Consider the following 10,411-nt stretch of genomic DNA (forward strand, 5'->3'; position numbering starts at 1 on the left):
ATAATAAAATCAAATTTTATGTTGTTTGGATGCGAAAATTAAATTATTGGGCGGAGGGAGGGGTTGAAAATCTCGTCAACACTGTTCCATGGGTGATGAAGATGATGAGGGCGATGACGATGAGGATGATGGACTGTGATGAGGTAGGCGGCGGCTGGAGACTTCTTCTAGCCGCAAAATCATCGTAGCTGAAAGCAGGTGAGCTAAACCGAGCGGTTCTTTCCATTCCAATTCAATGAAAATCAAGCCAGGTGGTCGCTTTTCGATGCCAAGGGAATCTTTGTCACGACCGTACTTAGCATCTGCTTCTTCCTCTGTCTGCATTTGTGGCCAGCTGTTCCGTGGACCGCCGCGTGCATACAAACGTAGATGCAGGCTAAACCTTACGCTCGGAGGAAAGAAGAGATCGCACTCCGTGTGAGGGTCGACGACCCCCCACTGCGCCCGACGAGTCAAACGGCCGGCCATTTAGGCCATTATTTTTCTTCCCAGGCCCGGTAAACGGATCGGACCGTTCGCGTTTGATTTTCCTACTTGACGAAACGCCCAGATTAGATTTGCGATGCTTGCCTGGCTCGTGTGTTGATGCTTTTCATCATTGACTGCATGCAATGTATATATAGACTGTCTGCAGCATCCAGCAGGAGGCTATAGAGTAGCCATGAAAAGCATCCAGAGAGCACCTGACTGCGTAAACGTGTTGGGGGGGGGGTCTTGAATTTGAATCATGACATTTCATCTTTTCCCATCCACGAACCGTCTGCCAAGTTAAAGCTGTGACTACCCTGTATGAAAGAAAATGGATTCTTGCCATCACCTTAAAAGACTAAATGAGCCTTCTTGTTTGTCTAACCGCAGATTTGTCACAACGGAAATTTCCGCTGGGGCTGTAACCTGTTCCATACCAGGTAGGATTTAACCTACATTTTTTTTCTTGTTGTTGTTCCAATTCAATGGCATCTAAATGAAATTTGAATATATATCCCGTTTCATTGCTTCTTGCATGATTCTGGCAAGCTGTCTCTAATGGTTTTAGCCAGTTAGTCAATCATTTAATTGATCCAAACACATTTTTGGGCATGATCAAAATGATGCAAATTGGATTTCTGCAGGCAAAAAAAACATTGACTTCACAGTTCATGACCTCTACCAATTTGTTTGCAAACAAAAAGTTCTTACACCTTTCGTTTTCTGTTTCAACAGCACATATGCTAGCATTTGAATGTTAAAACCCCTCTTTGGAATTTCTGGACCAACAAGCAGATTTTGAACATCTGCTTGAGATACAATCTGACCATCACCACCAAAGCAGTTTTCACCATCGCCCCAACCAAGACAGACACTCTGGTCATCGTTACGCAGCAACTGAATGAAGCATATCCGGCGGACCGTGGCAACGCAGAACACGACGACAAGACATGGAGATGCAACATGGAGCTAAGCATCTGCCACCACGACAGCTCCAACAACCCATTCCCCGACCTGCCGTGACACGTTACCGCAGACAGGACGACAATGAGGCCAGGATCAGAGCCCAACAGCAGCGGCGCAAACAGAGGCAAGAGAGAGAGGCGGAGATAGCGCAACTACAGCATCAGGAGAAGCAACACCGAGATCTGATCCGAGAAGATGACCGGGAAAGGGATGATTCCGTGCTGGCCCGCTCTGCCAGCACAGAGAGCGGCTTTCACACCCACACGGATCGGGCCGAGGGGGACGACAGCCTGGTCGTGATGTCGTCGGAGCCCGGGGTGGAGGAGCAGACGGGTAACTATGGAGTTCAGCTACATCCTGAGGCTGAGGGTTACATTGAGAGTGCAGAGTCTGAACGACAACTTCTCAATCTGCATTCCTACTATCCTGTGCAGATCCCAATGTTACCGTGCGGGCAACAGTCCGATCCTCAAAGAGAAGAGGGATCCTTGCCAATTTTGACCTCTGATGATTACTCAAATTGCGTCCACGGCGCATCTCCCGGCTTCCCCGCGGTAAGGACTGATTTGACAGCGAGTGCCATCTTGGAGCCTCCAGATGGAGGAATTGCAGAAGAAACGTACTCCGAGCCCTATGACATTTACTCGCTCTCCGAGCATGTTTATGAGGAAATCCGAGATGCCCCTTCATTGGTTTACTGTGCAGATGACGGATCGGAGGAAAGGGAATCTCTCCAGAGAAGGAAGGAGAACCTTAGTTTGTTGGAGGGTCAGACCGGAGGGGAAGACTACCACCAGCAAGAGGCTGTGGGTTTCCGTCTGAGGCACTACGATGAGCGCTCGGATGGGGAGTCGGACAGTCCAGAGAAGGAGGCTGAATTTGCCCCTTACCCACGCGCTGACAGCTGTGAGCAGGAAGAGGACATTGATAATCTTGGGACTGAGGTGAGAGAAGGCCCGAGACCTACAATTCTCCAATGTATTGCCGAGGACATGATTGCGGCTGATAATGAACTGGAGCCAGGCCAAGAACTTGGTACGCATTCTAGTAAAAACGTGAAAATTGCCAACTCGGGTAAAGCAGTCCAAACGCAGACTCTAAGACCATCTGAGCAAATGGCAAGTGGGAGAAACAGTCAGACCGATATATCTCTAGCCATTAAGGACATTAGGGAGGCCATAGAGGAGGTGAAGACCAGAACAGTCAGATCTCCTTACACTCCCGATGAACCCAAGGAACCCATTTGGGTAATGAGGCAAGATCTTGGCCACGCCTCTGAGTGCGATCAGCAAACATCTTTTGGTAGTGAGGTGAGTACAAACTTTACTGGCTTTAAAATCCTGTTTTCTTTAAAAAATAGGCCATATACGTACTACGTTGCAGTTCAAGCAATATTAGGATTGACAGAAGGTACACTTAAAAAAATGAACCACCAGAGTAATGTTCAATAGTTTATTTCTTTAAGCAAAATTGTTTTCATTTACGTGGCTAAAACAGTGTCTATTCCAGACTCGGAAAAAGAGAGAGAGAGGTGCAAGGATATATGAATTCAATTATTCATGTCAAAGGGCTCTAATAACAGCAGGACTGAGACCATTCCCAATCACAAGACGGTAAACAACCGAATTTAGATAAAACATTTGTTCAGTTTGAGTTTCTCGTCACATTTCATGTCGAAAAGTATTTTCAGACCTGAGAGGGAAATCGAAATCAACCCCATAACAAAGTCATTTGGGTCAAGACACATAGTGCAAACAATCGTTTCCATGACGAAAGTGATACCCGATTGTCACCTGAGTAGCACAATCAGACCGTTGACGCTGCGGTCAAATGCAGCCGTTCGTTCAGCTGGGACACCCACTGGAGTTTGCTGCGACTTGGACACTTATTATCAGTCATGGAAAACTTTTGGATGCACCAAGTTGAGAAGCTTGAAGAGGACCAAGGCATGCAGCAGCAAACTCTGCCATACGATGAAAATGAGGTTGGGACAATTTCTAATTCTGTATAACTGCTTATTGGACGTCTTTTACTAATTAAGTATATAGTCTTCCCTCGTAATTTTGCTGTTCAACTTTCACGGCTTCACTACATCGCAGGGTTTTAATTTTTACATTTTTTTTACATTCATAAAAAATAAAAAATCCACGCTGAAGAAACATTTAGCTGAGTATAAACGAGTCAATAATTCCTCCAAATGTTTGAGTGCATTTTAAAGCCAGTTCACAGAGATTCCAAAATTGAACGCTCAATGCTTTCTTTCTCTTTATTTTTCATGCTGCAAGTGTCCCGATTCCGGTTCTCCCGCTCTTCCTGGTGCAGAATCAGCGACCAGACTTCTTGCACCGGAGGACAACTTTGAATCATCCCCCTCCAGCAAAGAAGTATCCTCGCTTTTTTATGTTCTTGTATAATATATCATTTTATATTTCAATAACATGACACACGCAACTTTCTCTCATATTTCAACTAATAGGCCAGAAGAAGTCTTGCATCTTTTCCTACATATGTTGAAGGTCAGTATCGTTCTTCTGATATTTTGAAATGACAAAATTATGCACCCACACCCACTGCTAGTCAGTCATGTGAGTTAAGCTCCCATTATTTATTTAAACCATCCTTTTTCTATTGTCCAGTTCCAGGCCCTTGTGACCCAGAGGATCTTATTGATGGGATCATATTTGCAGCCAACTACTTGGGCTCGACTCAGCTGCTGTCAGTCAAGACACCAACCAAGAACATCCGCATGATGCAAGCTCAAGAAGCTGTCGCTCGCATTAAGGTGAACCTTTAAATTCGCCTTTTAGTGTCACCTTTATGTAAATAAAGTCCTGTGACTAACTAACTCTGTCAATCTGTTGCATTTCATGCCTGCCAGACGGCCCAGAAATTAGCCCAGAACAAAAAAAAGGTGCGTCCTTTCACACAGATCTGCATGTACATGTATTTTTTCCCCCGTAATGTTCTGTACATCTGCAATTGGCTGGCCACCGATTCAAGGTGTCCCTATAGGGATAGGGTCTGGCACCACCCGCGGCCCTTGTGAGCATAAGCGAGTCTGAAAATGCATGAATGTTCTGTCATTGTGCACTATTGCGTAGACCCCAGAGGATGATGCCCAACCCATGACGGAGGTTGATCTTTTCATCTCCACTCAGAGAATCAAAGTGCTCAATGCAGATTCACAGGTACTAAAAAAGATTCCTTGTTGAGGAACAGTGCATTCATACTTCATTGTTCATTTTAAACACACACTACTGTGGCTTTTTGACACACAGGATACAATGATGGACCATCCTCTACGCACCATCTCCTACATTGCCGACATAGGCAGCATTGTAGTTCTGATGGCCCGGCGCCGAATGCCTCCACCCGAGTCTCAAGAAAACGTGGACGCCTCGGACCCAGAAGCGGACAGCAAGTGCCAGTACAAGATGATATGTCACGTTTTTGAATCTGACGATGTGAGTCAATAGCGGGTTGATATTGTTGAAGAAGGAGGCCAATACTTTTTTATGCCAGAGTTCTTCCTGGTCTTGACCAAATCTGTGGCTTCATTTTGTGAGTGGAGTGTAAAATGAGGGGACTTTTCCGGTTTTAGGCCCAGCTTATTGCGCAGTCCATCGGGCAGGCCTTCAGTGTGGCGTACCAGGAATTCTTGAGAGCCAATGGCATTAATCCAGAGGACCTGAGTCAAAAGGAATTCAGCGACCTGCTTGACACTCAGGACATGTACAACGATGACCTCATCCACTTTTCCAAGTCGGAAAACTGCAAAGAAGTAAGCCTACATTTCAAAAGCCATTGTATTTTGAACTCGGTTGACTACACATTGGGGGATTTTTCGGCATTTCAGGTGTTGGTAGAGAAAGCCAAAGGAGAGATGCTTGGCGTGGTCATTGTAGAGAGTGGCTGGGGCTCCATCCTGCCCACAGTTATCATTGCCAACATGATGCATGCTGGGCCGGCAGAGAGGTCTGGTAGACTGAACATAGGGGATCAGATTATGTCCATTAGTGGTACCAGTCTGGTGGGATTGCCACTGTCCACCTGTCAGAGTATCATCAAGGTACGCCAACAGTATTATCATTCTTAATAATACAAAGTATGTGGCTTGAATGTCTCCAACACAATAAAAACTTGACTGGAAAAACCACCAATTTCCTTGCCAGGGTCTCAAAAACGTGTCCCGCATAAAGATGAACATAGTGCGATGTCCCCCAGTCACCACCGTACTGATCAGACGTCCGGACCTCCGCTACCAACTTGGATTCAGTGTCCAGAACGGCATCGTGGGTATTCTTTCTTAACGTTGCGAGCCAATGTTTGTCGAAAGACCTTTTCTCTCTTCATTAGATATGTAGCCTCATGCGCGGTGGAATTGCTGAAAGGGGAGGAGTCAGAGTTGGCCATCGCATCATTGAGATCAACAGCCAGAGTGTGGTCGCCATACCCCACGAAAAAATTGTCCAACTCCTTTCCAATGCTGTGGGAGAGGTGAGAGATCAACATATTTCTAAGCATTGTATAATTAGTATAGTTTATGAATTAATATATGCTAAAGAAAAAAAGTAATGACATTCAAATGAATTAAGACAGAAAGTCAAACTGGTTACAGACCTAAGTAACACACTATTTTTATTATTTATTTTTTCAAAAGTATTTTCACTGGGAGGTTCATCCGCCCCTCCTAGTCAAATTGGATAGGACGTTTAGCGCCTATCAATATGTTTTTTTCAGGTAACTATAGCTTTGAAAACATTATAACAGGCTGTCAGTTTCCAAGGGAAAAAAAATGTGAGTGGCACTGGTGTGATAGTAGCAGGCCCAGCCAAACGTCAATATGAAAATAATAGGTATCGTTTGTGTCTCAGATCCACATGAAGACGATGCCTGCAGCCATGTACCGTCTGCTGACGGCTCAGGAGCAGCCAGTTTACATTTAAATGATATACTCAAGTCTGACCTCACGCCCTTTGAATTTCCGCCGTCTCTTCTCAATCTGCCTCACCACTCCGACCAGCACACGTCCGAGAACATGCCGTATATCCACGGGTGACGTACCAAAGTGAGTTGAAGTGTTTTCTGTTCAATTGAAAAACTTTAATCTGCCATCGGTGCAAAAATTGTATTTGACTGGATCAGTAGTCAGCACTTTATTTCTTTTCCCCCCTGGATCGCTCTTTTTGAAATTTCTCTTTTCCAAAACCATCTCGACAGTTTATGTTGAATGTCATTCTTCTTTGAATTTGGCAACCCGTACTTTTGGTTCTATCGCTGCTGCTTTTTCACTCTCTGTCCGTAGTCACTACTTTTTCTGTGCATTTTGCATGAAAGCTCTACTGAGGGCCACCAATGTTGTTTTCGATGTGTCCGTATGCTACGAAAACGCACCAAAACAAGCATCGTCCACCTTATTGGCTCGGACGTTGCGGGTTCTTTGCACGACACAATGAGAATGTGAGCACTGCACACATTCCACACGCTAGCTGTTCAAAACTCACCGATGTACTTTGTCGACGCACATAAGCTTACTTGTTTTGCAAATGTACGTATGTAGAGCACGTTTTAAAGCTTTGGCTCACGCCGCATGGAATGTTGACTCAAATCTTGTGCCTAGTTGCTCACCAAGAACTCTAAATATGGAAATCCATCTCATATTAGGGGGACAATATTTTCTGTCAAAAAATACAAGAGTTATGGAAAAAGTCATAGCACATATGTACACATGGCAGGAATCTCACTTTTAGCTTCAATCAGAACGGCAGAACAGGATGAGGGGTTCTTTTTTATATAAGTGACTCATCAAATGTAATCATATCAAATGTATGGGGTGGTAATCATTGCAGGGGGGAAACTTGTCATTCAAAAGTTAGAACAGACATGTAGCGTAAAATAAAGATGTCTCATTTTGCTCCATGTAGGGCCAGTTAAAAATATTTCAGATGTAGATATGTGAGTAAACAAGGATCTTTAGAATTAGACATTTGGTTTGAGTTGCACGTTCCTATTTGCAATGAGCTTTTTTTTAATACAATTCCATACAAACACTTACTGTGAATGTTTATTTTCTTTAAAGTGAAAAAAATACTGACAAAACACAAATGTAATCGTTTGAAATGCACTTGCTATTTTTTATTTTTTTTTAAAATTATTTTTTCCCCTCGACTTTAGCTTTTAAACTGAACTTTAGGACCTAAACATCGTGTGGCAGTAGGCATAATGGGAACTATTGTCACATTTTTTGGTGATTACCTCAACTTATAAGCAAATAGTATTGACTGAAATTGAATATGTATTTATAAATGATTATAAATTTACGTCTATCTTCCAAAAAAAATAAAATACCTACAAGTTACAATTCCTTATATAGAGTGAATATATTAGTGCTGTGTCTTAGTATTTTTTCCAAAAAGTACAAAATGGGTTTGGTGTGAACCATGTAGGTCAATTATGCTTTAATACATAAGGTAACATTTCATTCAAACCTAATACTTGCATTAAAAAAAGAAAATTAATTTTAATATTTATCTGTGGGTCACTAAAATACAGTACATATCACAAAATGTATTAAAAATATGGCCGTTTTACATGAATTATTGACGCGTTGCACATGGATGCCAAGCTACAAATTTTCCAATTTTCCTTCACATTGATTGAACGCTTTTGGCCTTACAGTTACCGCAAATTAATATTCACGTTAAAATCCTGCAGTCGTTTTTCTGACACTGGGCTGATTTTGTCCTTGTGAATTATGCTGTAATGCCTGCTTTTATTGTGTGTGTGCGTGCGTGTGTGTGTGTGGTGTGCAAGTAGAAACAAAGGAAAACAACACGCAAGTAGAAAATATTGTAAATATATATACAGGTATTTACACATTTATCAAGTGCTCTGTCAGGGGTTGTAGGCTTGTGTGACAGTGACGCAAACTTCTATTTCCAAGTGCACCCATTTTGAATGTAACTGAACTGTTCAATATAAAAGTGTCTTAAGAGAGTGGAAATAAAAGTTATCAATACAGCTTTTTTTTTTTTTAATGTGCAAGCTTTTTTTGTGATTGAAGCTCGCCAGAATATTTGTAACCATATTTACAACAATAAATAACTTGGGAGAATGACTTCTGGTTATGTTTATTGAATTTTATCTTCAGAACATGCCAACTATACAGAGATTTTACATTTATTATGTGCCATGATCACTTTAAAACAGCAGATACAGTTGAGTGTAAATACAAATGCTCAAGCATTACAAGACAAGAAAAACCTCAAATTATCAGGAATTGGGCAAATAAAAGATGTCCATGTTCTTTTTGAAGATGGCAGAAAACTCTCTAGATAGGAGTTGATGCAGACTCATGCCATCATGTTTATAAACCCAGGCACTCCCTGTCCAATCGTAGCGTTTTGGACCACTGGAAAATAAAAAAAAATATATAGTCAAAGTATAGTATCAATATCTGTATAAGTAACCGTGTTTAATTATGCAATCATGTTAAATATGTCATGTGTTGCTTGAGTTGTGGGTGTCAAAATATCAGAAACTGCCATCTGCGTAACATTGTACAGTTCTACAACAATACTAATTACGAACAATATTAAATAGCACTACTCCGATGTTTAATTTGGGTCTTTTATTAGATTGACATTCATATTGTCAGATTGTTTTAATGGGTCTCACCTTGTTGGGGATGCCAACCAAAGCTGTTTGTTTGGTGTTTGTTTGTTGATCACATAGGTTCCATGGTCACCACCCACTTTTATAGTCAACACACCACTCTGTCAAAAAGAAAGATCACGACAGTAAGCAGATCCCCTGAACCTTGACCTTAACCCTTCCTGTTCAATTAAAAAGAGGACAATCAAAGCGGCGGCCTAACTTACAGAGAGCACAACATCATAGTCCGGTCCAGTGAAAGGCTCATCCATTAAGTCTTCAAAGTAATCAGCCAGGGTGTCCAGCGTCTCGTCAGCCAGCTTCTCATAGGCTGTCTCGGATAGCTCACTGGGAAAAAAAATGACAAAATCTTCCAACAACAACTTTGATGACCACTGTCAGGGATTATAGAGTTTATATATTGTCTTGGGGTTACTTTCTGTCATCCCTGGGGTTCTCTTCCAGCCTTGAAGCTGACCGATGGATAATTCTCCTACACTTTACATTGTCGACAGTTAACTCAAACCACTGGAAAACAAAGTAAGGAATCCAGTTGACAACACCAATACACCACAGTTTTTCAGAAAAGCATCACAAAAGGTATCAAATTCATCAAATTTCTCCAAAATAAGTTTTAGTGAAATTGAATATATGTAAGTTTCCTAGGCAACAAAATACACATCATGGGTATGTTACCACGTGCAGCCCAGTGGGACAGTGGATAGTGTGTTGGCCCCACACCAGGGGACATGGGTTCAAATCCTTGTCAGTCCACCTGTGTGGAGTTTGCAGGTTCTTCCTGGGTTTCCCGGAGGAGACCCACACATGTGGACGTGACTTAGATTTGAACCCAGGACTCCAGAGCTATAAGCCTGACGCATTAAACACTCGGTTCACAGGGGCCCCCTATCCATGACATTGCAAAAAAAATAACATTTCCACATGTTCTTAGTCATAACAATATTTGATTAGTCACTGTTGTTTTCTCCCGAAGTAAAATGTACCTTATTTCTTCCTCGATTGGTGCTAGAATACTGCGTTTGTTTGGGTAATGAGTGAACACACGCAACACCAAAGGCACGGAGCTGCAGACAAATACAGACGACAATAACTTGAGCATTGTGTCATTTATTCATGTTGTTAAATGAAAAGTTTTATCATTTACCTGCTTGGAAAAATTGGTGACCCTCAGGAAAGTCGCCATATTCTGGTGTGTTTTGAATTTGACATTTATGACAAATGTTTTACTTTCGGTTACTGTTCTTGCATTTATATCACATCTATTGTGCGGTAGATGCTGAGTTTGTGTTCTTAGCAACCCGGC

General features: G+C 42.2%; 2 protein-coding genes across 3 annotated transcripts; one reads left to right on the forward strand and one right to left on the reverse strand.

Annotated features, from left to right (window-relative positions):
- The first annotated feature begins 64 nt into the window (after positions 1-64).
- Positions 65-8,538, forward strand: LOC144196036 (amyloid-beta A4 precursor protein-binding family A member 1-like). Of its 2 annotated transcripts, XM_077716012.1 has the most exons (15): positions 109-198; positions 335-497; positions 859-908; positions 1,204-2,744; positions 3,720-3,818; positions 3,911-3,950; positions 4,071-4,216; positions 4,313-4,345; positions 4,536-4,622; positions 4,713-4,898; positions 5,036-5,215; positions 5,291-5,503; positions 5,607-5,726; positions 5,791-5,931; positions 6,309-8,538. In XM_077716012.1, exons 4-15 carry the CDS (start codon positions 1,419-1,421, stop codon positions 6,378-6,380), a joined length of 2,643 nt encoding a protein of 880 aa, XP_077572138.1. In that variant the 5' UTR covers positions 109-198; positions 335-497; positions 859-908; positions 1,204-1,418; the 3' UTR covers positions 6,381-8,538. The 2 variants fall into 2 exon arrangements, with proteins under 2 accessions (XP_077572137.1, XP_077572138.1); XM_077716011.1 differs by lacking the exon at positions 335-497 and having other exon boundaries at positions 65-198.
- An 84-nt stretch (positions 8,539-8,622) lies between these two features.
- Positions 8,623-10,351, reverse strand: LOC144196063 (frataxin, mitochondrial-like). The gene is made up of 6 exons (XM_077716052.1): positions 10,253-10,351; positions 10,092-10,172; positions 9,524-9,615; positions 9,315-9,435; positions 9,112-9,209; positions 8,623-8,845 (listed from the first exon to the last, which is right to left on the reverse strand). Exons 1-6 carry the CDS (start codon positions 10,289-10,291, stop codon positions 8,707-8,709), a joined length of 570 nt encoding a protein of 189 aa, XP_077572178.1. The 5' UTR covers positions 10,292-10,351; the 3' UTR covers positions 8,623-8,706.
- Between the last annotated feature and the right edge of the window lie 60 nt (positions 10,352-10,411).

Source organism: Stigmatopora nigra, chromosome 4 (genome assembly GCF_051989575.1).
Source record: "Stigmatopora nigra isolate UIUO_SnigA chromosome 4, RoL_Snig_1.1, whole genome shotgun sequence".
Taxonomy (NCBI): Eukaryota; Metazoa; Chordata; class Actinopteri; order Syngnathiformes; family Syngnathidae; genus Stigmatopora; species Stigmatopora nigra.

Coding starts and splice junctions, on each gene's coding strand:
- LOC144196036 (XM_077716011.1), top strand. CDS start 1,419: ATGGAGATGCAACATGGAGCTAAGCATCTGCCACCACGACAGCTCCAA. Junction 3,951..4,070: donor TTTTCCTACATATGTTGAAG/GTCAGTATCGTT, acceptor TCTATTGTCCAG/TTCCAGGCCCTTGTGACCCA. Junction 5,216..5,290: donor AGTCGGAAAACTGCAAAGAA/GTAAGCCTACAT, acceptor TCGGCATTTCAG/GTGTTGGTAGAGAAAGCCAA.
- LOC144196063 (XM_077716052.1), bottom strand. CDS start 10,291: ATGGCGACTTTCCTGAGGGTCACCAATTTTTCCAAGCAG. Junction 9,436..9,523: donor AACCCCAGGGATGACAGAAA/GTAACCCCAAGA, acceptor TTTTTTTCCCAG/TGAGCTATCCGAGACAGCCT. Junction 9,210..9,314: donor ACTATGATGTTGTGCTCTCT/GTAAGTTAGGCC, acceptor TCTTTTTGACAG/AGTGGTGTGTTGACTATAAA.